Here is a 27,994-nt window from a genome sequence, read left to right as displayed (position 1 = left end):
GCCTGGCTTTAATAACGTGGTACAAAGTTTATTTCAAGTTGATGTAGAAAATATTTTTTTTAAAGCGTGCTGCTGGACAACAAAAAAAATAAAGGAGGCGTTCAACATGTCTGTGTTCTCAGTCATCAGGTCATGGTGACTCAAAGGGGACTGGACTTAGGTGAAGATCTTTGAAGATGTTTCACCTCTCCTCTGAAAGGCTCCTTCAGGTCTGAAGATGGACAGAACTGAAGGAGCCTTCCAATCAAGCTGCAAAGAGTCGTTCAAGGACGGTGTGTTTCACTGAGAGCGGCTCGGATGCTTTACAACAAATCTACTTATGCATTGACTACTGGACGTTTGGTTTCACCTTTTCACAAAGACAGCTGTGAGAGGATGCTGCTGCTGTGACTGTCAACAAATCCCATTATTGAAACGTCGGTGAAACAGCCACCAAATGATTCCTGACTTGTTCCTGAAGTGTCCCAGTGAAGATGGAACTTTTTAAAACAGAACAAGAATTAAAGGAAGAATGTGCGACATTTTAAATCCAGTCTGTCCTGTCTCTGAGTCCTGACTGTCTACAATGAGGGAGAAGCTCGAGTCCCGCTGGCTGTGTTGTTGTCAGAGCCGTGTTTACATGGACGGGACGGCCGGCTCCTCCCCTTGTGTATAAAAGCTGTTTTAGTCAAGAACTAAAGAGAAGAAGAAGAACATACTCACTGATTATTTGAATGTCACATAAGTGTCTTTAGATCGCGGTCATTCTGTGTCAGTTTATGTTCAATATGAAGCTATGAGCTAACTAAAGAGCGCTAACATTAGCATGCTAACACTAACAATGCAGGACACAGGTGATTGCAGCTCGAGCAGAGGAGAATTTTGTCCGCTAGTTGCGCTTAATGGAGCTTCATTATGGTGCGTTCTAATTCATAACTTCTTCATGTAAACGTGAGTGTAGAGGGGTTGGAGGTGTGTCTCTGGAGGAGAGCGGAGGCTTCAGGATGGAGGAGGCGTGGCCTAACAGCAGTTTGTTTTGGTTTCATGCTGGTACTAAAGGGCGACATGTACTGGATCAAAAAGTCGCACGTTCTTCCTTTAAACATCATGATTGAATATGAACAGGAGTGAAAAGTGCATTAGTTGGAGACTCTTTTCAGCATCCTGTCTCTGTGCTCTTATTCTTGAATCGTCAGTGGTCTCTTGTAAGTCGCTGGTTTTGGTCTTTTTTTAGAGGGAGGGGTTTGTTGACAATAAAAAATAAACATGATTTAACCTCTTTCTTTCACAGCTGGTTACAGGAGGAAGGATAGATGTATCTGGTTCATCCTGAAGCTTCACACTTGGCCGTCAAACGTTGACACCTTTAAAACGCTTCTCTGTTTTTATGATATTTTACGATGCCCTGATTGGGGGGGGGGGGGGGGGGGGTACATGAGATACAGTTCTCTCATTTTCCCTTCACCAGTCTGAGCTGCTCCTCAGCCTCCTCGCGCAGTTTGTTCTTCTGGATCTGAGGAGAGAGAGACAATAACGTTTAAAGGTCAAATATTATCCTCCTGTCCAACCAGTTTAAAAACGTCTCTGACATTTATCGTTTCTCAAATCAGTGAAAAGGAAATGGGGCAGATTTGAGTTGGCAGGTTTTTTTGTCTCAATGTTTTTAACAAACAATCCAACATGTAATTCCCCCTAGGGAAAAATATAAAATGGTTAAAGCAGTGGAAGTTTTATTTCAGAACTACTTTATCATTTGAAAAAACTGCACAACGGGGCGCCAGATTATTTTTAATGCATAAACAATCAAGATAAACCAGATTCACTTCATGTTCATGCTTGGTTGAATTAGTAGTTCAGCTCAAATAAAATTACTTAAAAATATAAAATATAATATAAAAATATCCATGAAGTGATTTATCATAGTTCAACAGCAGTCACGTTTAGTCTCACAACTGCTGAGTGATAATCCCTCAAAATAAGGAAAATGTAACTTTTTGTTTTCACCTTAGTGTGGCTATGATTTATGAGCTGTGAATGAAAGATGTTCCCTTCAGAGAATAAATCCTAATGAACACTTTTACATCCTTGGACATTAAGTTGCTCTCATCATGATTTCACAACCAGAGTCATTTCTTGCAGGATTTATTTACATCTGATGTTTAGATTTAGGACTCAAGATCAAGAATCTGGTTGGATTGGAGAGCTGTCTCGTAGTCTGAGCAGCTCCAGGGTTTGATATCCTCACGAGTACGGTCAAACATCTGTATGTATCTGACTTTCACTACACTAAGGGACTAGAACAGACTCTTAATGTGACCCTGTGTTGATGTTCTGTGTCATGAATGACTCTTTCCAAACTGCACAGACTACCCTGCTGAAATAAAGTGAAATGAACTGAAGGAGTCTTGGACTAAGGATCAGATTTGATCTGATTTGCTGCTTTGGAACGAGTCTCCGCCGCCCTTCTGGGTTCATGTACCAGGACCTGGTGTGCGTGCAGACGAGCTAATAGCTCCCCTCGCCCTCCTGTCTGGGGCGTTCAGGTCAGGCCTGTTCAAACACAAGCCCCAAGTCTACAGTAATTCCAAACAGCATCCCACGAGAGAAACACAAGAACCAGAGGGGAGGCGATGCTCGATGTGTGATTTTAACAGCAGCTGCTGATTACAGATCGGTTTTTAGTCTGGATGCATGCCATCTTATAAAACAGTTTTCCTATTATATGTATACATGTTTTCAAATCATATGAGTGCACATAGCAGTAGAAGAGCTCGGGCCATGAATGCCAGAGTTCCTAAGTTACCTTTCCAGTGATGGTGAGCGGGTAGGTGGTCACAAACAGAACGTATCGAGGAACTTTGAAGTGAGCGATCTGAAATGAGCAGAGACATACTGAGCTGAATATTTCAAACAAATCCATAAAACTAAATAATACAGAATAAGGGTTGTGTCTCACCTGTCCCTTGCAGAAAGCTTTGATTTCTTCGGCGGTGCTCTCTTGTCCGTCCACCAGTTTGATGCAGGCGCAGACCTCCTCGCCCATACGCTCGTCCATAACTCCAACAACCTGAAAAAAAAAAAAAAAAACAGCATGAAAACAAGCTCGCTAACTTCAATGTGCATATACTTTCAAAGCATTGGATGGCAGAGGGGGCATGCAGATTTGGAGCAGAATAAAAAAAAATACATGATCATTTTGGTCGTCATGACAACAAATGTAGCTGCACAACTCGAGTGAGACACCAGGACCTTGTTGTTCTAAAGTAATCCAACAGGATTAAAGTTTTCGGGTAGGATTTAATCATGAAATGGAGATGTGTGCTTCTTCAAAGGCTTTATATGTGATTTTTTGATCCAGCAGATGTCGCCCTTGAGCACCAGCATGAAACCAAAACAACTCACGCTGCATTGTTGTGTTAGCATGCTAATGCTAGCAATCTTTATTATGCTGGTATCTTCACACTGCATGTAAATTTACCTGAAATGAGCGTGATCTAGAAACACAGTTAAGCAGTGAGTACAGTATGTTATTCTTCTTTTCTCTAGTCCCTCAATTAAACAACTTTTATACTCGAGGGGAGGAGTCAGCCGGCCGTCCAGGCGATGTAAACAAACTGAAGATAGGACTCTGAAAACTCTGAAAACATCACAGACAGTGGGACTCGGGTGTTACACCCATTGTAGACAGTCATGACTCAGAGTTATTTTCAGAGGATATACTTGACTTCTATTATATTTAAGTGTGAAACATCACATATAAAGACTTTAAAGTGTGGTAAGTTAAAGGAGCAATATGTAACTCTGACACCTCGACTTTCTTTTTTTCAGCAGGCTGTTGAAGTTGAAGATTAAGTTGAAGTTGAAGTTGAATTAGGAGCATTTGATCTTGATTTGAACAGAAGTATAAAGGTGTTTGTTTCCTCCAGATAAATCCCTTATCCCTTAGTATGCATCAACATGTTTCTGGGATGCTGTTTTCGAGCTCACCTGGGCCTCCTTCACTTTGGGATGAGTGTGCAGGAACTGTTCGATCTCCGCCGGGTAAACGTTCTCGCCCCCTCTGATGATCAAGTCCTTAATCCTGCCTTCGATTTTCAGGTAGCTGAACCCGTCCATGCTGCCGATATCTCTGCATGAAAACCAGGATTTAAGAATAATGAAGCAAAGTGTTTTTTATTTACAGGAGACAAATACAATGACTATAAAAAAAAACGTCCACTCACCCGGTTTTGTACCAGCCCTCCGGAGTGATGCACTCTTTTGTTTTGGCTTCATCAGCCCAATACTTCAACATCACGCAGTATCCTCTGATCATAATCTCCCCCAACTCTCCCAGAGGAACCATCTTACCTGTTGAAGGGTTCACTATTTTAGCCTGTGGAGGAGACTGATTTTTAGTTTTACACATTTTATTTAGCATATTCATTTATTCCTGAACAGGAGACGTACTCAGATCAGTCGCTCAATGCTGACTTCACACAGAACAATATTTCAAAGCCACAGAAGTCAGAACTCATGAGTTTGAGTTTTAGCACGCTCCCATGACCTCGTCGTTTGATGCAAGGAAGTCACAAAGCGCTATCCGGGCTTTTAGCCTTTTTCTCATCTTCACTTCACGATCAAATCAAACATGTTAAAAATGATCGCAGGTCTTTAGTCTTGTCTTCTGCACATTCTTGTTGTCCAACGTTGGGACCAATGTCAACAACCAACCAACAGGAGCGGCCTCGCCAGCACCAAACAGGTTATAAACTAGTAAACACGGCGAGGAGATGAAGGAAGGTGCAGTTCTCCTAACAACTGATGATACTAGCAGGATGTAGATGAATCAGGATGTAGGTGAATCAGCTAGTATGCTAATAATTAGCATGCTAATGGGGAGTATTGTGACCTTAATTCAAAGTGTCTGGGATTATTTTTTGTAATGTCATTTCTCCTGCGTTCACCTCTAAGTGGTCCATGATGTAGCCGCAGGTCTCAGCTTTCCTCTCCAGGTTGTCGATGGGGGAGCCGCAGAACGTCACAGGGCTGTTCTCCGTGGTTCCATATCCAAGCTGTCAAACACACAAACACCACGCCATGAGGATGGAGACAGACCTCCCTCTTTTACCAACATTAAAAGATAAAAAAAAAAAAAAAAAAAAACTAACAACATGATTCAAATAACCTTCAGTTACCCTTCATGGTTTTGGTGCAAAAATCTGAATATGTACTCAAACGTTGACAACTGCGTCCAAAAGAACATTAAAAGAAAGTTGAAGGTTTTCAGCGACAAGTTGCAGAAAGTCAGCGAAACCAAACAGTTGTTTATACGATGGTGTCGTCAGCGTAGAGGATGATACTACAGTCTGTTAGAGAAGACACTAGGCTATTTTTTGGGCTATTTTTGACTTTACTGGATAGGACGGCTGAAGAGAGACAGGACATGTTGGGAGAAGGGGGAGGGGGGGTGACATGCAGCAAAGGGCCGAGGCAGGATTCGAACCCACAGCCGTCGCGACAAGGACTATAGCCTCTGTACATGGGCTCCTCGAGCTTACGTATCTGGAACCAATTTAACTTGACTTGTCTTTAAAATCATTCAAACCATTTTTTGATTATCAAAATAGTTTTTCCACTGACTTATCGAGTCAACGTGCAAATACCTCATTTCAGTATTTTTGTTTCTGCAAATTTTCCGTTTGTTTACAGTTCCTGGTTCTTTAAGTTCTTCCTAACCCTAAATATTAACTGATTTAGATTTTGCATTAAGAGACAGAGACTGTACTGTAGAACTCACAGGTGCAATCAGAGAGGTGAAGGTGAAGGACCGAGGGGAACCTGCTGGGCCCTTTAGAGGAGGATTACAGTGAGCTCTCTCACCTGGGAAATCAGCGAGGGGACGGTATTCCCCATAAAATGTTAGATTTGTTGAGTAAACTCGAGATTCCAGATATCCTGGATGGATCCATCCATCTTATCGTGGAGCCACCTGAAGCCAAACCAGCTTCTGACATGAGCCAGGCAAAAAAAAAGTACCGCTGCACTTTTTCTGAACTTTCCCTCTTTATATAAAGCAACTTAAAGCTATTCCATCTCCAATCACTCTTAAAACTCAACAGGTTTTCGACCCATTACATAACGTGGCAGCCAAATTGAAGAAAGAAAAGAACCCACACAGGAATGTAAAGTGGCATCTCAAACTTTCATTCCTGAGATGATGGAAGTATCTTTTGACAATTGTTCCGACCTGAAACAGCACCTCAGCTTCATGCTTGCAGCCATCTGGAGACTATTATGGGTTATAAAACGGCTGCGCAGGAGTGGCTCCTTTTCCTGCGGCCGCAGACTGAAAAACAATAGAGCAAGAAGTCTGAGGCTGCACATCATGCCACGTTTCTCACACATTTTACCTGGAAGATGAACGGGGTCTAATGATCTGTCTGGACACTTCAATGCAGCAGAAGCTTCTTTCACTCTGCAACAAAAACAAGTGGCCATGTGTCGTCTCTCTGCTCATTCAGGGTTAAATTCTCACAGACACTTGACTTCCTCTTGCAAACCTCTCACTCCAACACCCTGGCAAGCCCTCCTCGTTTTTTTTTTCCTCAAGTAAATGTTATAAATAGCGCTGTGTGCTCTGTTGACCGGCCATCCTCTCTCTGCACTGCCCACCTTCGCTCACCTTTTCACTCCCTCTCTCTCTCAACACACACAAACACACTCCAGTTCAAACTTTGTGAGCGTTCTCTGCTCTCTCTCTCTGAGGATTTTTCAGCTTCTTCTCATCCTGAGCAGTCCTAAAAACAAGTTAACGGGTACATCGGGATATCCTCAGGATGCGTTGTGTGAGCTGGCTGCTGCTGGGGACCTGCCTCCTGGTCCTGGGCCCTGCAGTGCGGGGAGCCCCGAGCCAGTGCCCCACTCTGTGCCACTGCCACGGTGACCTCCAGCACGTCATCTGCGATGGCGTCGGGCTTAAGAAGATCCCCCGGGTGTCGGAGGTGACCCGTTTGATGAACCTGCAGAGGAACAACCTGGGCAGCATCCCCACGGGCGCCTTCACCGAAAGTAAAGGTCTCATCTCTCTGCACATGCAGCACTGTCAGCTGAGGGAGATCGGATCGCAGGCCTTCAAGGGGCTGAAGAAGCTCGTCTACCTCTACCTGTCCAACAACGAGATCAGCAGCGTCAAGCCAGGCGCCTTCGACGACCTCACCAAGCTCACCTACCTCCACCTGGACGGGAATCAGATCGGCGACCTGCCCAAGGGCATCTTCGCCCCCATGATCAACCTCTTCATCCTGCAGCTGAATGACAACAGGCTGCGGGAGCTGCGACCGGGGACTTTCACCGGCGCCAAAGACCTGCGCTGGCTGCACATGAGCGGGAACGAGCTGACGACGCTGCACCCGGGCTCTCTGGACGACGTGGAGAACCTCGCCATACTTCACCTGGACAGGAACAGGATGTCCACGTATCCCCTCGCAGCCATGAGCAAACTGAGAGTGGTGGAGGAGCTCACGCTGGGGAAGAACCCCATGAGGACCATCCCAGACTACGCCTTCCAGAGCTTTGGACGCTACATGGAGAAGCTGCACCTGGACAACATGGGTCTGGAGAAGGTCAGTCTGTGACTTACTCGACTGAGTTAACCAAGCCACCTCAAGCTGTGGTTTAAATATATGCAAAACATGTAAATGATCACTAATATATACTGAAAATAAGAGTCCATTATTGCAAGATAAGACAGACTAAGTGCTCCTCAACATTTTTGAAACGACATGTTTTAAGGGTTAGGGTAACATTCTCCTTCATTTCAATGACCGACAGCATCCAGAAGTACCAATCTTAAAAATATCTGAATGTATTAGATTAAATAAGTGCATCAGAGAGGTTTGATCCATTCAAAATTGCATGCAAACTTCTGCACAAAATTGCACAAAAAACATCGGCAATGTTTGTTTTTTTGTGCAATTTAGACTTTGCATTCAGTGAACTTCTACAAAAACAAACAATTTGTAAGAAAAGGCTTTTGAAGTTATGAGACAACCTAAAGTATAAAGTGGTAGTTTTCATGCTACAATCTAAAGACAATGTTTATTTTTTTCAGTCCATAAAAAAATCTGTTATTTTTTTCTTCAGATTTTTTTTTTTATTCTTCAGATTTCTTTTTTATTCTTCAGATTTCTTTTTTATTCTTCAGATTTCTTTTTTTGTTCTTCAGATTTTCTTTTTATTCTTCAGATTTTTTTTTTCTCTTCAGATTTTTTATGATTGTGTAATATTGGCTGGTTGGTGGGTGGCTAGGCTTGGGGGAGCATTAAGTGTGAGTGATTGTGAGTGTGTGTGTGTGCTGTGGGTGGCTCTGTGTTTAAATGTTTGGTATTATGTTTTGGATTTACCTTTCATTTTGATTTTGTATTACTGATGATTATATTTATGTTTTGTAAGGACCCCCCTCGAAAAATGAGATGATGCATCTCAAGGGGCTATCCTTGAAATAAATTACAAAATTACAAATATTAACACAAAGGCTTGACTGCAGCATGAGCACAGTTGACCCCAGCCCTCGATCTATCGTCCTCCGGGGGAAGAAGGATGTTCAGATATCAGACATGAATCTGCTGAGCAGTCAGAGCACTCTTCTGTTCCTCCACAGCCTCAGTGTGCATGCACAGTTTGAGCTCTTTGCTCTACCAAACTACTCTTCAGACATTCCTGGTTGCACATTAGCTTCATATTTGAGGTTAGTCCAATATTTGAGTGTACCTGTGCCACAGTATGGAAGCATCCCTGAGGGGGGTGGGGGGAACTGTGAAATAACAACCTTCTCACGGCGGGACTGTGTGTGAGCCAGGTGGAAGCTGCAGGACGGCGGCCAGTGCAGCAAACATGGCCCAGAAGATTAAACTTCTTTTCCAGCCAAACGCGGGTATTTTTAGAGTGTTTTTGTTTGCTGGACGACGGCCAAGCATGTCCTCGTCTAATTATTACACAAAGTGTTATTTTCAGCATGGTGTGTTTTCTACTTTCCCTCGGGGAGGGTCTTGTAAACAGGTCAGGAGGGGTTAGGAGGCAGGTAAACAGAGGCAGGGTGTTCCACAGTGAATGAAGAGGAATATTTTTAGCCCTGCCATCGCCTCCGGTTGAATGGACAATTGGGCCCCTTTGCAAAAGCCTTCCTGGCAGAGGAGTGGCCCCGAAAGAAAGAGCAAAAAAAACACCTCGGCCATGTTGGAAGTCGTCCATCTTTCATTGCTTCAAAAACACCGGCTAGCCTTCAGCTTCTTGTCGCCTCCACATTGGAAATTTCCAAACAGCCTCATGTCCTCCAAGACTCGCATAAAAACAGGCTTCCTCTCTCATCCGTCCGCCTCCTCCTCCCGCTGGAGGAGACTCAACTTGACACGACGTAGAGGGGTTCATCTAGCACCTCTCTGAAGCTTTTAGCGCCCTCACAGATGTGTATGAAAAAACACAGAGGCAGTGACTGTCAGTGTTTGCAGAAGGAAGGATGAGAGGAGGCTTTCATGCCAAAAGAAACGCTGACAAGATTCCCCTCGCTTTGCATCTGTTTGACAGACACAGGGATGGCTGCTGGTGGAACAACACTCCAAGTGTGGAGCATGTTTTTATCCACTATAACTATCAAACGTTTCAGGACAATTTCCATTAACTAATCAACGTTTATGACTCCAAATCAGGTTGTCCAATAATGTAATAATACAGTGTCCATTTGACTCAATGTTGTTGCGCTCAAATGCTGCACAAATTTACTGTTTGGTGAAATTGGCTGGATGGTCATGTATGGTTATGTAACACCCCGTGTGCAGAGGCAGTGGCCCTCCATGTGGACGGCCCAGGTGCAGTTCAGTCCAGACTGTGGTTCCTTTCTTGGTTCCACTTGTCCTGTCAAATAAGGACATGAAAAACCCCAAAACAAAGCCTAAAAAAAAGTACTGTTGTGTCAAATGTTTGGAAATTGAATAAATGCAGAGAGTCTGAACCTTTTCCCTGATGTTTCAGCAACTGAGAAGACAAAAGAAAAGTAGGAAATTGGAGGAAAGTTGGCCATAATTTAAGTAAAAAACGACATATGAGCAGAAAAGTTAACATTAGTATTTGATCACATCCTGGGTAACATAACACCGTTCTAAAAAAATGGTTTTTGCCCACCTGAGAAATGTGTCTTTTCTTACTTATGTTGAGTTTTTTTGAGGATCTTGTGCACTTAAAATATGTTTCAATGTTAATATAACATTGAAAATATGTTATGTCGCACAGAGGCTCATGACTCATGATTCCAGAGGCAGCAAAATGATCATGTATTTTTCGAATCCCTGTAATATGATTTTAAAACCAGAAACACAGTATTGCTATATACTAAGGAGCTTCCCACCATTAGCATGATGTCAGAAGAAAATACTTGTACATATGTTCTCATGTAGAAGTACAATTGTGTGCTTCAAATGTTAGGCTCTGCACCATACATGCTAGCTCAATGCTAACAGTCCAAGTGTCTCCGTCTCTATGAATGTAGCCAAAAAACAAAAATAACTTCTCATACACGGCTGTACTTTATTTTCCCAGTTCTCTGATGGTGCGTTCACTGGCGTCACTGCAGTAAAGTTGCTGCACCTGGACAACAACAAGCTACGGTCTCTCCCCAAAAGCTTCGAGTTTGGCACCATCACAAACCTCACCCTCTCCAACAACCCGTGGAGCTGCACGTGCCAGCTAGCTCCACTGCGAAGGTAAAAAACCAAACACTTTACAACCACATTAGCAGCACTTTAATGAGGCACGCAATGCTAACAACAGCAAGCTAAGAAAGGTCATGTTTAACAGACTCAAGGTTTGCAGTATTCTTCATGTTTCTTAAGGTTGTTTGTACGCTTTCCAACATCCACTGATGTTTGTTAAAGGCTTTATATGTGATTTTTTGATCCAGCAGATGTCGCCCTTGAGCACCAGCATGAAACCAAAACAACTCGCACTGCATTGTTGTGTTAGCATGCTAATGCTAGCGATCTTTATTATGCTGGTATCTTCACACTGCATGTAAATTTACCTGAAATGAGCGTGATCTAGAAACACAGTTAAGCAGTGAGTACAGTATGTTATTCTTCTTTTCTCTAGTCCCTCAATTAAACAACTTTTATACACGAGGGGAGGAGTCAGCCGGCCGTCCCGGCGATGTAAACAAAGTGAAGATAGGACTCTGAAAACTCTGAAAACATCACAGACAGTGGGACTCGGGTGTTACACCCATTGTAGACAGTCATGACTCACAGAGTTACATCCTTACATTTTATCTTCCTGCCTTTTCAACCAGAATTGACTCATTATCAATTTAGTAAAATAAAAAATAGGGATATGTGTCCTCTTAGGGCTTCCGTCTGGACCAACAAATGTAGTAACTACAAAACTTCAAAATATATAAAAAAATATCATCCACAGGAGGCTATAATTTTTACTTTTGTACACCAGGAGCTTTTCCTTGAGCTAACAATGTCCAACTCTGAGGAAACAAAGCACAGACTGTCTACACATCTTTTGGTTTCCGCCCACAGGTGGATGGACTCTAGCCGTATCCGTCTGGACGCAGCGTGTGCGTTTCCGCCTCAGCAGAGAGGAAAGCAGGTCAGAGACAGCACGGCGTTCAGCGGCTGCAGAATGAAGCTGAAGAGAACGAGGAAGGGCATGCGCCATTGAACACAGCAGCTTGTACAGGTGATCTGATGTAATGTGAATGGAGCCCTGCGTTAGCTCAGGCTCATCAGCTGATCTGAGAACCGCCCCGATGTTAACCAATCATTATCACTCTGACAACAATTTAAACCATTCTGCCTCTCACTCCTCCTGCATCACATCCATTCTGCTGTAAATTCTCCCTCCACCACCTCGACCTCCTCCAGCTTCAGTCAGCACATTTCATACCCTAGGATGAATTGTTTGCTTGTTATGTTTTCAGTATCAGTACATGCACATTCAGGTTCTGTTCTGCACGTCTCCATGGGGGCCATTAAATGTGTGAACTTTCTGCAAAATCTGTTGCATGCTGCACTGATCCTGCTGAGAGCTATGAGTGTATTAAATGGTTAAATCTATGACGAGGTTTATTCCTGACTGAACTGTTGACACCTGGAGATCAAATGTTTTAGGAACCATTATATTTTAAAGTGTTTTGAAGTGACACCCTCTCTGATGACTACCTTTGTAAAAACCTGAGGTGGAGTTTTGTTCCTCTTTATGGTTAAAATCACATCCTTCCCCCTGACGGTCCACTGTGAGGGTTTTCAGCCGGGTGTCTTTACAATAAGAACATTTAAAGTGGTTTTGAAAAAAAGCTCAACACTTGGCTTTGCGTTCTTCCAAATCACATAAAACTTCTCGGTCCTTCTCCTCTGTCCCCGTCTGAACTTTTTCCACATTGGCCCTGGGGTCCAGTACACCGAGTCCAGGTCACACAGGACTCCATTTGGAAGGCAGACTGTTTGATTTGGCGGCTGACTTTTTTGTTTCTGTGCCGACAGGAGACGCCGAGGAGGAGCGACCGGCTGAACATGCAACTAAAGCAATGCTAGCTAACTCTACTTCAAGACTCCCCAGATGATGTCACAAGTATAAACACAGACTATACTCACACTCTCTGTCTGTCGCTGTCACACTCAAACTTATCTAAACCTTTTACAGACTTTGTGTATATCAAAGTTGAAGAGTTTGAAGTGGAAATGTACAAGAATCAAAAAGCAACCCAAACAAAAGATGCTGTCGAGTCAAACAAATGAATGTTTTTTTTATTTTCACTGATCATAGTGTCCTCTCTGATGTTCTTCCACAAGCATGAAGATATTATAAACACTAACCAGATATTATCTTATCGGAACAAGTTTAAGATTTCAGTAAATATGCTGGCTCGCTTTCTTACAGATGAGTTTGAGAACATTTTCATGGATTAGCTCTGATCAACCAGAAAGAAAGAGAGAAAGAAAGAAAGAGGGGGAAACAGCTGTGCTTCCGTTTCTCTTACTGCGACAAAATCTGCCTTCTTTGCACGTCTAAAGCTCGATAAATAAGTGATAGCTTCTTTGTTATAAACAAGACTTACTAAACAGATGACGAAAAGTCATTTCTAGGTGAGGTTACCTGCCGTGCATCACCATTTTAATCTTCTCATCATGCTCTATTAAAGGTCACATATTGTGCAAAATACACTACACACAGGCCGTTTGGAGGTGTTTGTTCTGCCCTCTGAGTCTGCCTTCTCACCGTAAACAATAGGACATGGAGCGAGAAAGCACCGAGTACATCCGAGCCCTTCTAGAGAGGGGGCGTGGTCAGACACAGCTCATTTACATATTTAAAGGTACAGACACAGAAACAGCCTGTTCTGAGCAGGGCTGAAATAGAGGGGTTTATAGGCATGATCAAATACAGGATCAGAGTGGATTTAGAACAAGAAACTTCACACACATGTTTTGAGGAGCTCTGAGACTTATTTAAACTTTTAGAAAAGGAAGAGAATATGTCACCTTTTAAAAAACAACAGTATGTTTTCTGTCCATTTAAACTGCCTTCGTTTTTATACATTAGTGTCTTAAAGATCAATAAATACAAACATTTCTGAATGGAAATTTCCAACATTGCACTCAATCAACGTATGCCCACAAAAAAAGCTTGTTTTTGGAACCCCCCCAAGGCAAAAAAATATATTCTCAATGTAATGGAAAGTCTCCCTGGTGGGAACATCTGTCTGCTGCTGCTAGAAACTGAAGTATGTTGATAAAAGCAAATATTTGACCTGATAAACAACGAGCAAAAAGAGGCCAAAGGGCTCCTTAAAGCTGCAGAATAGAGTGATGATTCTTTTAGTGCCCATTGCAAAAAATGAAGAGCTGTCACTCTGGGGGTCGTCAACACTTTTTTTACTCTTTTTTTTACTTTCTGATGTCAGTTTTACAAACTCAATTTAAAGCAAACACTTAACAATGACCTCAAAAAGAAATTGAAGATGTGGGTAAACGTAATAATAAAACTTGTAGCAGGCAAAGCCGACTTGCATTACAATTTCACCCTCTTTGAATGTATTTCATAAACAGAACATTTGTATTTTCTCAACACTTCACCTCAAACCGGCAGAAAAAAAAAGAACTATTTGTCCCATGCCATCCACGCAGGTTTCTGACATGTGCTTTACTTTACGTTTTATCTTCTGTATATTCAACATCTTTACATTTCCTGGACTTTTGGAGGTGACATCCACTGCTCACATCCAATAAATATTTTACAACATGAAGCCTTCGTTTGGTCTAAAAAGGACTTCTTTTTCTTCTCTTCAAAATGCATACATGGCATGGTTGTGTTTTTGTGTGTATCTGTCGCCCCCTAGTGAGCGAACACTGAACTGCAGCATCACATTTAGTGCACCTTGATTAAAGTTCTTGATTCCTAAATGATACAAAATGTAACCACAGTTATAATAAACTCCAGGTGTACTCACAGTTATCTGCTTGATGCCTACACCGATGATCTTCCTGACAAGTTCTGGAGGACAAGGGGAACCGGCCATGACGCCTGCAGTACAAAAACAGATACGAAAGGTCTGGAGAACATGTAATCAGAATATGGAAATGCTCTCCCACAAGGCAGAATATCATTTAATCAATAAGTGGATATTTATTTAGCATGAAAAACTACAGTATGTGCATGCAGATCCTGTCAGAAAAAAAGAGATTATGAGTCTGTTTCTCACCTCCTTCAATGGAGGACAAATCATATTTAGCAAAGTCCGGCTGGCTCAGTAGATCAATGTACATGGTCGGGGTGCCATAGATGAAGGTGCACCTGTGAGGGGAACAATAAAAAAAAAACATGTTGAGATATTATTGAAAGTAATCGTCTTCAGTAGACGAGAAGATTGATACCTCACTTATGTCTGTTTCCTTTCATTAAAGCTTCTTCTTCTGCTTAGCCTAGCTTAGCTTAGCTTAGTTTAGCACGACTGAGCACAAAGAAGAAAGAAAAACTAATAATAATTTAGTGGCAACCGCACAGTGCGTCAAAATGTAAGTAATTTGCACCTTTTTTAAATGTGCCTCTCCATTAAATGTGATTCATGTGCTCCAGTTTTCTCTTTTGGCTCCACTGAATGATTTTTTTTTGGACGTCTTTAGTCCGTCTCCGAGAGCATCGACCTCCATTTGTGGAGTGGCTGAAGCGCCAGACTTTCCTTCTACTTTGCTAGTATTTCAGAAACAACGACAGATGTTGGTGCGGGTGCAAAATGTAACAAAAATATACCCAACCTAACTCCTCTTAATGTCACGGATTAATATGTCCGACTTGGTTTGATTTACAGAGAGACTGAGGCCTTAAAGGACGATTGTGAAAGGATTCAGTTAAGTCTTGGAGTTGACGCTGTTTGCCTTGAAACAGAATTCGTAAACATGTTCTCATTCACCCGCGTAAGAAAGCAAATTAAGTGTATTTGAATAAACTGTGAAACTGACTGTGCAGGTTGAACCCATTAAAGACGCCTCAGGCTGGGAACTTGAGACACCTTCTGTGATTTCTGTGTCACTGGGATTGAAAAAGCCACAAATAGCAACATTAAATATCGTCCTAAATCTGCACCTGTGTTGCAGTACATATGTTGGAAATTTGATTTTTTTGAGTTTCTGAAGAGGTTGCATGTTTCTAAAGTTCCTGTATGGAAGTAGAAGACAGTGAGGTTTTCGGCCTCCTTGTCTCGCTCTGTTCTCTATGTCTGACCCTAAAATCAATCCATCCATCCATCCATTTTCCTCCGCTTATCCAAGGTCGGGTAGCGTTGGCAGCAAGCGCAGAAAGACAACCCAGACTCTCCTCTCCACAGCAACGTTTTCCAGCTCCTCCTGAGTGATTCTGATTTGTTCCCAGGCTAGACCGGATCTATAATCCCCCAAGTGAACTCTGAGTCTACCCCCGGGGTCTCCTCCTACTTGAGCTTGCCTGGAAAAACCTCCAAAGGGAGTCATCCATCCTAATCCGATGTCCCAAACCGGTTCTACTCCGAGCTCCCCACTGAACGTCTGAGCTCCTCACCTTATCCAGATTGTGTGACCCTATAATCAGGTGAGAGGCGTAAGAACACGATGTCCTCAAAACAAGAAATACAAAAGATAAACTTCACACGGGTCTGTGCAGGAAAAGGCGACAATTTACGGCTTAAATCCAATCCCACCAATAAATACCCCTTACCCGTGTTATCAAAGATGTGGAACGAGTCCATTCAGGTGGTTACTGACAATACAGGCGAATAATCCTTTAAATGGCAGGAGGAGGGAAAATGACTGTGACTGCCTTATGGGAGAGAGGACTTAAATAAAATGAAAACTGTTCGGTCTGTACTTTAAAGTAAAATTTAGAAGACAAAACCTGGGGTAACTGTGGATGATGTAAGGACACAGCTCAGCAGTTTAAAGCCTCTAGCAGGTCTTAGTTGTTCAACTTTTAGAGCAGGTTGTCGGATCAAAACAATGCCCTGTTCCAAATATTCAGGGCATAAAGATCTCTCTCTTTCTCTCTCTCTCTCTCTCTCTCTCTCTCTCTCTCTCTCTCTCTCTCTCTCTCTCTCTCTCTCTCTCTCATCAATGTTTTTGTTTGTCTCAATAGTTTAGTGAATCCGTTTTCAGAGCATGTGAGCCGTGCTTAGAGGAAGGCTTCTTGTCAATGATGTAATGAACCAATCGAAAAGAGCGTACTCTACTCTTACAAGCTTTTGAAAGATTGCACAGGAATAGAAGTGTTCAAAGATGTTTCAGTATGTCTCTGTTTGTTTCTAAGTGAAGGCCTGGGAGGAGAGATGGAGGGCAGACTCATATTAATCAGTGTCTGATGGGGTTGATCTCCCGGGTGGATTAAATAATAAAAATCAGAAGCCCATGTTTTCCTGTGTTTTCATGAAGCTGTGGTCGTTTGTATGATCAGTGTTCTATGACGTAGCAGTGGGATTACTCAGCGTGAGGTTCATTAAGTTAGAGACAAAGATTTTGGACTTGCAGAGCATTTCCCACGTTACCTTTCACTCTCCACAGCTGCCAGGTTCGCCTTCCCATCGTAGCCGGCAGAGGGGAACACCAGGGAGATGCCGTGCACGGCCATACACAACCCTCCACCCACCGAGCCGAAGCAGTGATACAAGGGCACAGGCAGACAGATACGAGTGAGGGGCTGTGGGACAGAAACCAGGAAACAAAGGGTCACAGAGTGCAGACTGCAACGGACGGATAAGTTACAGGAAGAAAGCTGACATGACAAAAAACAATATCGCTGACTCTTTTCTGTTTCACAGTTTGAGGAAACCCCCCTGGTTCAGCACGGGAACAGATCCAGCCCTCTATTGTTTTAAGAGTCATCTACAAACATCTACCCGACTGTGAGTCTGCAAAAGTGTTGAGACTAAAGTGTAAATGTGCAGGAACAGTTCTCAATACGTGTTTCTGTTGGAACTGTTGGAACCCTCCTCCCCTCTCCCAGCACAAGAGGGACTTTGTGCCTCAGCCTCATGTCTGATGTGTCCTTGGGTAAGACACTTAACCCCAAGTTGCTCCCACTGCTTCTTCAGCGGTGTATGAATGTGTGTGAATGGATTAGTTACTTCTGATGGTCTCTTCACAGAGCAGCCTCTACCATCAGTGTGTGAATGTGTAGGTGTGACCTGCGGTGTAAAAGTGCTCTGAGGAGTCAGAAGACTAGAAAAGAACTAAACAAGCTCAAGTCCGTTCACCATTTACATTGAGTGACGTTGATGCACTGTGATTGGTCGGACACAAGAGCCAATCCAGTACCACTAACCACCATTTTTTATCCCAACGTAACAGTGAATAACAGTCGGTAAGAGCTCTTCAAATCATTAAAAATGTGGAAGAAAAACACGGACCAGGTCAGTTTTGTGCTCTAAGTGACGTTGCTCTAGAAACTGTCAGCCGACTTACGACTAACTTTTAAAGCTTTATATGTGATTTTCTGATCCAGCAGATGTCGCCCTTGAGCACCAGCATGAGACCAAAACAACTGGCGCTGCATTGTTGTGTTAGCATGCTAATGCTAGTGATCTTTATTATGCTGGTATCTTCACACTGCATGTAAATTTACCTGAAATGAGCGTGATGTAGAAACACAGTTAAGCAGTGAGTACAGTATGTTATTCTTCTTTTCTCTAGTCCCTCAATTAAACAACTTTTATACACGAGGGGAGGAGTCAGCCGGCCGTCCCGGCGATGTAAACAAACTGAAGATAGGACTCTGAAAACTCTGAAAACATCACAGACAGTGGGACTCGGGTGTTACACCCATTGTAGACAGTCATGACTCACAGAGTTATTTTCAGAGGATAGACTTGATTTCTACATTTAAGTGTGAAAAATCACATATAAAGCCTTTAAGGTTCATCCAGCACCATGGCCGTATAAATGCCGACAGAAAACAAAGTCCTCATGATGTGTTGTTCTGGGTGATTGTCCCTCTTCATAAAGTCCTCAGAAATGTTTCTGAAAAAAACTCATATGTAGTTTGATTTGTCTGACGCCTTTGCTCGCTGTAGTTTTAGGTAGTTAGGGACTATTTTTCGCGGCGGATTAACTCCCATTTTCTTCTCTAGTGAGTTTTTGTACACCAATGGCACTCTTAAGCAAAGAGGGATACCATACAGAAGATACAGCAGGATAATGATGGTCGATAAACCGGTCGCTGGTTTCAGTCACGCTCGCTCTATACCTCCTCAGCTCAGTATGTGAAGAAGTGTGTGTCCATGAACAACACTCTCAGTATTTAAACAGAAGGGTTATTCTCAACATGTGAGCGAAGCGCCCTCGTGGTTCAGACTCACCCTCCAGTCGTATCCCACTCTGTGGCCCGTGTAGAAGGCGTTGTTGACAATGTTGTGATGAGACAAAGTGGCACCCTTTGGAGCTCCGGTTGTGCCCTGATAACACAGATTAGAAAACCATTAACCCCTGTACTGAGAGATCCATAACACGGGTTTGTGGTGATGTCATACTTCTATATGATGATGATTCCAACAGACGGACAGAGAAAGGAGAGAGGAGAGAGAGAGAAAGGATAGAGAGAGAGAGAGAGAGAAAGGATAGAGAGAGAGAAAGGAGAGAGAGAGAGAGAGGGAGAGAGAGAGAAAGGAGAGAGAGAGAGAGAGGGAGAGAGAGAGAAAGGATAGAGAGAGAGAGAGAGAAAGGAGAGAGAGAGAGAAAGGAGAGAGAGAGAGAGAGGGAGAGAGAGAGAAAGGAGAGAGAGAGAGAGAGGGAGAGAGAGAGAAAGTGAGAGAGAGAGAGAGGGAGAGAGAGAGAGAAAGTGAGAAAGGAGAGAGAGAGAGAAAATGAGAGAGAGAAAGGAGAGAGAGACAGAGAGAGAGAGAGAGAGAGAGAGAGTGGGAAACGACCCGACATGCAGGAAAGGAGCCACAGGTCGGATTTGAACCTGGGCCGTCTTTTGGAGGACTTCAGCCTTTGTACACGGGCTGCACACACTAACCACTAGGCTACTGGCACCTCATTTCAGGTCGGGATCTAACCCGGGCTGCATGCTCTCAGGAACTCCGTACCTCTGGTGCATGCACTAACCGCCAGCCCACTTGTGCTGCTAAGATTATTATGAAAAAGTGTGCAGGCGTTTATTTCCCTCCTGAGGACGGACATGTTGCCTGTTCAGTAAAATTCAGGTCAGGAGCTGTGATCCAGTTTGCAGAGCGACAAAAAAAAAAAAACAGGAAATCCCCCCCCCCCCCGTAAAGGAGGAAAAACTTCCACTTCCTCATCAGTGCAGATAAGAGCCCATATTTCAGCTCGCTCTGACCTCAGCAGAGATTATTTCAGGTCAGCAGGGTGAAATGTGAACGGGTTACCGAGGTGAACTGGATGTTGATGGGGTCGTCGAAGGAGATCTTCTTCTGCAGATCGTGGAGCTGCTGAACGAACCGGCTGCTTCCCGCCTGCATCACGTCCTCGAAATGATGCATTCCTGGCTGTCGGCTGTCCAAGACAATAACAGTGCGGAGCTCTGGGAGTCTAAGGGGGGGGGGGGGGGGGGGGGGGGAGGGGCAGAGGAACAGAAGAATGTGGGTTATGTTGAGTAACTGCAGAGCACAGAGTTCAGTGGTTACAGTCTGCAGCTTTCACTCTCCCTGTTAGAAAAGAAGTTTCTGTTTTATCTTTGTGACCTGTTTATCCTGACTGAATGATATGAACACTGCAGGACATTACTCAAACTCAGGGACGCACCAGCTGTTTGTACGTTTTCACATCTGCACTCCTGAAAATATCTAGATCCTGTTCACACATGCCCCTCACAGCAGGAGACCATCCCGCTCAAGGACAAGATGTCTAATGTCTGTGCAGAAACTGGAATGGCTGTTTAAGTTTGATGTGTTTAAACTTGATAATTTTGTTTCAAAAGCTTGGAGAAGAAGACAGGATATTCTGTTTCATTAGTTTGACTTCTCGCTTTCTTTTTTTTGTTTCTTGAGAATGAATATAGTTTACCTAGTGCACTCTGATCCGGGAACGTTTTCTTTTTATTTATGGTGTCATGTAATCAGACTCTTTAACAGCATCACCACCTCATGACTCATATCCATAATGCTTCACACTGTGTGTGTTTTTAATAACAATAACAAAAACTCTTTGCACAAGTGGAAGTGTACATACCTTGTATTATTCTATTATTGTATTTTTTCTCCCTTTATTTAACTGATATAAATATGTTTGATTTTTAACTTCTTGTTATTTTTAATAATTATATTCCTGTTTTCTTGAGTTGTTGTAATGCAAAAATTTCCCCCATGGGGGATCAATAAAGTTTATCTTTATCTTTATTTATCTTCTTTAAGGGGCATGCGGGCTGGGCATATGGATGTATGTATGACACAATAATAAAATAAAATAAATAATAAAAAAATAAAAAACGTCTACAAAGTGAAACGTTTCTGGCAGTTGACATGTGCAGGTTTGTTTTGCAGTGCTCCATTACATAGATGTACTAAATACTTTGATAGTGACGGGACCCGGCTACCGTACCTGGGACTCCTGATGTCTCCTGGCGTGGCCGTCTCGATCTCTGGACAAATCTTTCTCAGCATGTCGCAGTACTTCTGAGTCCTAAACTGAGCGGGACACACCACGGCCTTACAGCCGGCCTGAGGGAGGGACGAGCAGAGGGGGGGTTAAACGTTTTAAGATTCAGTCTCTATGTGTAACAACAGGGATATGAGAAAATGTCACCCACCTTCCTCAACGCATACTCCACCTCCTGCTGCTGGTACGCCGGGTTCACAGACACCTGTTGGTGAAAATAAAAAGATTGATCGATTTGAAATTTGACAAGAGGCGGAGTTAAACCAACGTAAATAAAGAAGGAAAATCCAATGAGTCTAATTTAACGGTAAATGGATTTGAGCTTGTCAGGAGCAACTTGAGGTTAAGCGTCTTGCCCAAGGACGCATCGGGAATGTAGCTGCAGGAGCTGGGGATCAAACCCTCGACCTTCAGGTTAGGAGAGAACCGACTCTTCCCACTGAGCCACAGCCTTATAGAGGTGACCTCATCTAACATATAAGTTATTTGTCATGTGCTGAAGTGTCTCTTTATGTCCTCTAGGTACAGCTGTTTGCAAAGTACTTTTTTTTGTGTGGCGCATACTTTCACCACAGAAGAAGAAGGGTCGGGTTTTCTGGCTCAACTTCTCCAACTACCAAGGTGCACAGACAGTTAAAGGCTTGAAGAGGTCAAAGAGCTCCAGCAGCACTTTGTAGGACAAAGATCAACTTTAGTAGAACGACGTGTTTCAGCTCGTGGCCTTCGTCAGGGTCATCCAGTATCAACACGACCTTCAATGGTTTCAACATTTTTATACCTGTACGGAGTAGAAACAAGTCAGAAACACCTGACAGTGTGCACTAGCAAGATACTGTCATATCTGTCATTTTCATTTAAATATGTTTACGCAGCCTAGGAAAAAAAATGCCATTTTTTTCTAGCAACTAGCAAGAGATTTGTTTTTAATGTTTAAGGTGCGACCTTTCACAGACGTTCAGGACGCTTAGCATTCATCATCACACTCATTCTTCTGTGTCAATTTATGTCCAATGTGAAGCTATGAGCTAACTAAAGAGTGTTAACATTTGCACGCTATCACAACATGCAGGCCACAGGCGATCGCAGCTAGAGCCAAACTCCTTCTTGTGAACACGAGAGGAGAGGAGTTGGAGGTGTGTCGCTGTAGGAGAGCGGAGGCTTCACTAAACAGCAGTTTGTTTTGGTTTCATGTTGGAGCTCAAGGGCGGCGACACCTACTGGATCAAAAAAGTCGCACATTCTTCCTTTAATGGTAAAGTCTCTTCTCGCCTCCTGCAGACTCACCATTATAATACCGGCTTTAGCTGTGGCAAACTGGAACAGGATCCACTCATAAGTGTTTGGCCCCCACATACCGAGGCGGTCTCCTTTAGTCAAGCCGAGCGCCAGCAGCCCGGCTGCAGCTTGGTCCACCTATAGAGGTTATAGAAACATTATAAGCACAGGCAGACGTGTCAAACAGGTCTGTGTTGACTGTACATGAAGATCAATTTCTGAACTTGAGAACACACACAGTCTGCACCGTCTGAGGCTGCTGAACTAATACAATCACTGTCATATAATACATCCTTAAAATAAAACAGAAAATGCTCGAGAAATGAAACATAATTATCCATAAAGAAAGCATCAAACCATTCAGGAATAACTTAAAAAGGAGAGATTATTTTAAAAAAAGATAAGAAATAAATAACTTTAAAGACTAAAGAATAAATGTGCAACTAAGAAAAATAAGCAAACACTTCAATTTCATTTTAATAAATAATCCAAAACATGTGAGAGACCTCAGGTGACCTTCTCGTGTTCTAACCAGTGAAGGTGTTTGACAGATACGATCTGAACTTTGTGCCGCTCAGCTCTGTCGCTTCCTGTGAAGTGTCTCCACGTATGTAAATTCATCAGGTTAACTGGGTCAGAGTTCACAGAGTGAACGGGACTGAAAATGCAGATGACTCCAGTCTAACATGTCATAACTGTTATCGCTGGCGGGGTCGGTTTGTCCCACTGCCGCCACTAATGCAAAAATAATGAAAAAAAGCATTGCAGTGGAAAACGTCTATCAAAGCTCCAGTGAGCTTTCATTACAGCAATGTCAATATTTGCACGGACTGATGATTAGTCAGCAATAAAACAGAGAGGCGGGGGGAGGGGGCTGAATTTAGATACCAAAGAGAGGTGAAAGGTCATATACGACTACCATCTTCTTATTATCACCAGCTACACGCCTTATTGTGAAAAACTCTTCATCAAATCAAAACTGATGAGTCATCGAAGAATTCAACCCCCCGTAGAGTGAGTGCTGATCGAGCTAATCTGGCCTTTTTTCGTTCTTGGAACCAGGCATGTTGTAAAAACTGACTCTTTTGAATGGGGTGTGTATGTGACTTTTGATGCTTCTGCAGCCGGCCTCTAGTGGACACTCGATGAACTGCAGGCTTCTTTTTTTTTTTCAATAATGGAGGTTTGCTGTTTTGGGTTAATCTAATTATTAATGTTTGTATTTAAGTCAGGCCCTCAACGTCGGTTAAATGTTGTGTCTAAGCTTCTGGCCACTAGATGGTGCTGCAGCCCCGGCTAATGGCTAACTGCCGTACAGCTCTACTACCCGGATGTAAACCAGCAAAGTGGACGGATGTCATCTCATGGGGTGGAGAGGTTTTTGAAGTGTTTTGATCTAGAAAATGGAGATAAAGTTGGAAGTAGGCTGGCATAGAAAGACTGGTCTGGAACGATGTGGAGGCATGTGGACGTTAATCTGCGAGGAGGACTGAAGGCTAGCGGTTGCTAGCAATGCTAATGCTAACATCATCTACACATAGCAAACTTTTCAATGTTTTCTGAACTTTAGACTCGTCGACAGGCCCGACGTCACACTGAATGAGCATGTTTTGTTATGCAGTGTACAGTGAGGATAAAGTAGAAGACTCACATCCTGCTGAAACTGAGCGAAGGTCTTGCGGACTCCGTCTTGCAGGAAGGCCATGGCCTCCCTGTCGGGCACTCGCTCCACGGTCCTCTGCAGCGCCTCTGCTACCGTGTAGTGGAGGAGAGGCGAGGAAGAGGTGCCGTGGGCGTAGCTGGCAGTGAGGGTGGGGATGTTGGGCGAAGAGTCCACATGGATGCCCCTGCAGAGTCAAAAGGTGCATTAGAGAGTACTGTAGGTTGGATTGTTAAACTCTGGGGCGCTCGACCTGGCGCCCTGCTGTACTCCTCAGTCCGGCCCATGTTGACTGTAAAACTCCACACATGTTTCTCAGGTCTCCTCACCTTCCTCTCACTGTCCATACTATCAGATTTCCATCTTACAGAGTCACTAGATTGGTCTTTTTTCTTTTTGGAAGAACCTGTTCCAGCATTTGAGGCTCTTCTTATTTTTTGTGTGGGCATAAACTTTCCTCTTTAATTATAAGACAAATATAGTAACTATTTATAGTAACAGGAGCAGGTCACTTGTAAATTCAGTGACCTCCTCCTGTTAAGTCTCTTGGAAATATGCGTTATGCTTTTTTTTAATGGACTGGTTGAGTGTAACGTGTAACGTGACCTGATAGTTAGTTAAACTGTTTGAACAGAGGTGATAAAGGGTTCGCCTCACCTTTCACACAGAGAATTACAACAATCGTGACAACACGGTTTCCAAGGTCCATTAGAGACCCTGATAAGGATTTTAGATACAACACATAACCTTTCAAAGTGTTTGTCAGCCACAACTGTAAAAGCTGGATAGTGAGATTGTTGGCGCCTGAACACCACAGCAAACCAAATACAAGCAGATTATTTCAGCGCACAGAGAGAGAGAGAGATCACTGCAAAATGATTGTGAGAAGATATTCACAGATTATTTTAAGGGTTTATTTTTGGTCTTTATATTCTTTATATTAGAAATAGGACAGTGGATGGAGTCAGAAATCAAGGTGAGAGAGAGAGAGAGTGGGGAATGACATTGGCCACCAGCCTGCAGAGTCCCTCTGCACCTTTAAGAAAAAGCTAAAGACCCAGCTCTTTCATGAATACCTACTAACTTAATGATGATGGTCTCCATATTATTGATGATGATGATGGTAATGACGATGGTTTTTGTTTGATAACGACGACTTATAAGATGGTTTCTATACTGATTAGAGCTCTCAAGAACTGCCCTCAATGTTGTGCTTTGCCTCTGGTCACTTCCTGTCAGCACCTGTGTGTCCAATCAGACTCAAAGCTGATCGTTTGCTCTTACTCACATTGTTCCCTTTTTTCTAGATCCTTGCTTGTGTTGTTCTTACTCTCTGATGTACGTCGCTTTGGATAAAAGCGTCTGCTAAGTGAATTGTAGAATTGTAGACTGCAGCCTACTTCATGGTGCACATACACTAACCATTAAGCTACCAGCGCCCCCCATGGTCACTGAATTTGACATAAAGTGTGTTGGGTTTTTAATTGCATCCCCCTCCTTTAGTTTACGATCTTTGTAACATGAATTTACAATAAAAAAAAAAAAACTAGGATTAGGAGAATATCAGGAGCCGTCCTCCAGGTGATGTAAAAACAGAAACGGAGCTGAAAAGTTTCAAACTGGTAGCCTCCTGAATGTAAAGCTGTAGATGACTGGGTCTTTGTCATGGAGTTTCTATGTCAAAGTTGAAATACAGAAACTTGAAGAAAACCTTCAGGAACGTCAGCTCCTCCCACACATGCTCAGAGGGGCCCCTCAGGGTCAGGGAAGCTGATGTGACCTACTTTACCTGTCTTCTTACAGTCCCTCAATGAGTACGGTACATATTATATAACTGGAGCTTCCCCAGGGTGTAATTTTTCTGAAGACCATGTTACATGCCCCCCCAAACCCTAACCCTACCCCCCCCCCCCCCCCGGGTTTGAAATCTGACTTGTTGCTCCTTTCCATTGTGCCCCGCTCTTTCTCTCTCTCTCTCTCTTTTCCCAACTCTATTCGTCCTGTCTCTCCAATAAAGGCACAAAAAGCCCCCAAAATACAAATCTTGAAAGAAATGTACATGAGCGTAAAAAATGGAACTATGGGGTGCTAGTGGTTAGTGCGGGCGGCCCGGGTTCAAATCCAACTTGTGGCTCCTTTCCCGCATGTCATTCCCCACTCTCTCTCTCTCCCTGATTTCTGACTTGATCCCCTGTTCTATCTCCCCCAAGCCCTGTGATTGGACGGTTGAGTAGGACCGTATTTCCTGCATTTTTACAAAAAATTCTGGAACAGCTGTCGTTTCCCAAAATTTTGCAGACGGAGGAGGAACGCTACAAATCACCGACCGCTGCTCAAAAATGTATCATCACCATCTCCAGTATGAATACGCTCAGTTTCAGTCGCCATGATTTCCTGAACACAAACAAGCAGAGAATGTTGCGGAAACCGAAAGTTTGCAATATACTTCTTTTTTTTTTTTAAAAAAGGAGAAAAAAATCCAAGTCGAGGTCGGTGGGGAATCATGGGAGTTCTCTCTGCTACCCCAGCCCCCGATGAAAAGAGTATCATTAAGCAAATACAGCAACGGTACGGCAACTTTCACGAGCAATTCCCGCTTCTTTTGTGCAGCAGTGTCTGATAGAACAACCAGTGTTTCCACGGCAACGGTAAACATGACACGTTCTGTTAAAACTGTAAAATTACAGATTTCTTTCTGGCTTTGATAACTGTTGAAAATATTTGATGTAATGTAATTAATAAACAAAATACAATACATATCATATAGGTTTAGTCCATTTGTAATTAATTTAGATATTTTAATGTAAACATTGTAATAAAATTCTAAATACAAAAAAGTTTTAATAAAGAGGGGTACCAGGGGACCCGGGGACCCTGCCTTAATCCTCAGTCCGGCCCTGTTGTCTGCAAAACACCCCATATGTATTTCTGAGGTCTCCTCCCCTTCCTTTCACAGTCCATACTATCAGTTTTCTATCCAATATAGTGACTAGATTTCCTTTTTTTCAAACTAAAGAGGACAATAGGTGCACACAAAATCAATCAGAAAACGAGCTGCAATCGTGCAAAACGTAATACATCATTATCTTCTAATTAAAAAAAAAAAATCTACTACAAAGACATGACGAGTTTTTTTTATTTACAGTGATTCCGACCAGTGTAGTAAACCTGTATTTGTGTGTAACTCACCGGCTCGCTGCAGGTAAGCCTGTCCGACGAGTCCATGCTCTGTGCAGACCTTGCAGAGCTCCAGGAGCGGCACACTGGCTCCTCAGAGTCCGAGAGCAGAACGCGATCTTAGGGATCATCGTGTGCAGCTCACCGCGCCCCTCCGCACTGACGCCGGTTGTTTCCTGGAGAACTTCTTATGAGCTGCTGCAGGAAAGACTCAAGACTGACCTTTAACACAAAACTGCTCCTTTAAACCTGCAACTGTTGATTACTAGCAGCGTCTTCCTCGGACCCTGATCAGTCACCACTTGACTGCTGCACACACACAATGCAGCCTACCGTGGGAGTCCTGCAGACCAGTCTTGGTGGTGGCGATTTGCACTGCAAGGATAAACAGCATGCAACCAACACTGAAACTGAAGAGACAGCGTGATTCTGTAATTACCCTCAATAAACTGTGAAGAATCTCCCCCAGGCAAGTTCTTAAGACTTTAGATAAAACCAGGTTTTACTTTTTTATCTAATGCTTCTGAACGAGCTCAAAGAAGTATTTCATCCTCCACTTTTAGTACCAATAATCTGATATCCTCCCACTCCATCAAACAGTCCTAAAACACATATTTAGGGAAAAATATGCAAACATTTTTCAGGAGTTAAATAATGCATATGGCAGTAAAATTGTCCCTCTTAATGTTTAACTATCATATACATATATATATGATTGTTCTGTTAATCTCAACTACTTCATATATTGTCGGCTGGTTTGTATAAAAGCTTTGCATCCTTTTCAAATTCATTT

The 27,994-nt window shown here is 43.0% G+C and overlaps 2 protein-coding genes across 4 annotated transcripts in view; one reads left to right on the top strand and one right to left on the bottom strand.

The window, feature by feature from the left end:
* Positions 1-7: 7 nt before the first annotated feature.
* Positions 8-27,556, bottom strand: acsf2 (acyl-CoA synthetase family member 2). Its single transcript, XM_065949993.1, has 16 exons — positions 27,214-27,556; positions 24,016-24,211; positions 22,374-22,502; positions 21,241-21,294; positions 21,033-21,151; positions 19,862-20,024; positions 18,833-18,928; positions 17,024-17,175; positions 14,717-14,808; positions 14,465-14,538; positions 4,926-5,033; positions 4,203-4,354; positions 3,967-4,108; positions 2,936-3,046; positions 2,783-2,851; positions 8-1,492 (listed from the first exon to the last, which is right to left on the bottom strand). The coding sequence occupies exons 1-16, from the start codon at positions 27,330-27,332 to the stop codon at positions 1,430-1,432; spliced, it is 1,839 nt and encodes a 612-aa protein (XP_065806065.1). The 5' UTR covers positions 27,333-27,556; the 3' UTR covers positions 8-1,429.
* chad (chondroadherin) overlaps positions 6,625-27,994 on the top strand; it is a 228,688-nt gene continuing 207,318 nt past the window's right edge. For all 3 annotated transcript variants that reach the window (XM_065949996.1, XM_065949995.1, XM_065949994.1), the window contains exons 1-4: positions 6,625-7,583; positions 10,552-10,715; positions 11,535-11,694; positions 12,498-13,199. In XM_065949996.1, the coding sequence (XP_065806068.1) occupies positions 6,798-7,583; positions 10,552-10,715; positions 11,535-11,676 (1,092 nt within the window). In that variant the 5' untranslated portion in view covers positions 6,625-6,797 and the 3' untranslated portion in view covers positions 11,677-11,694; positions 12,498-13,199. The remainder of the gene's footprint in view (positions 7,584-10,551; positions 10,716-11,534; positions 11,695-12,497; positions 13,200-27,994) is intronic.

Source organism: Labrus bergylta, chromosome 21, assembly GCF_963930695.1.
Source record: "Labrus bergylta chromosome 21, fLabBer1.1, whole genome shotgun sequence".
Taxonomy (NCBI): Eukaryota; Metazoa; Chordata; class Actinopteri; order Labriformes; family Labridae; genus Labrus; species Labrus bergylta.
The sequence above is the reverse complement of the archived record's forward strand: the minus strand, read 5'-3'. Positions and strand labels throughout refer to the sequence as shown.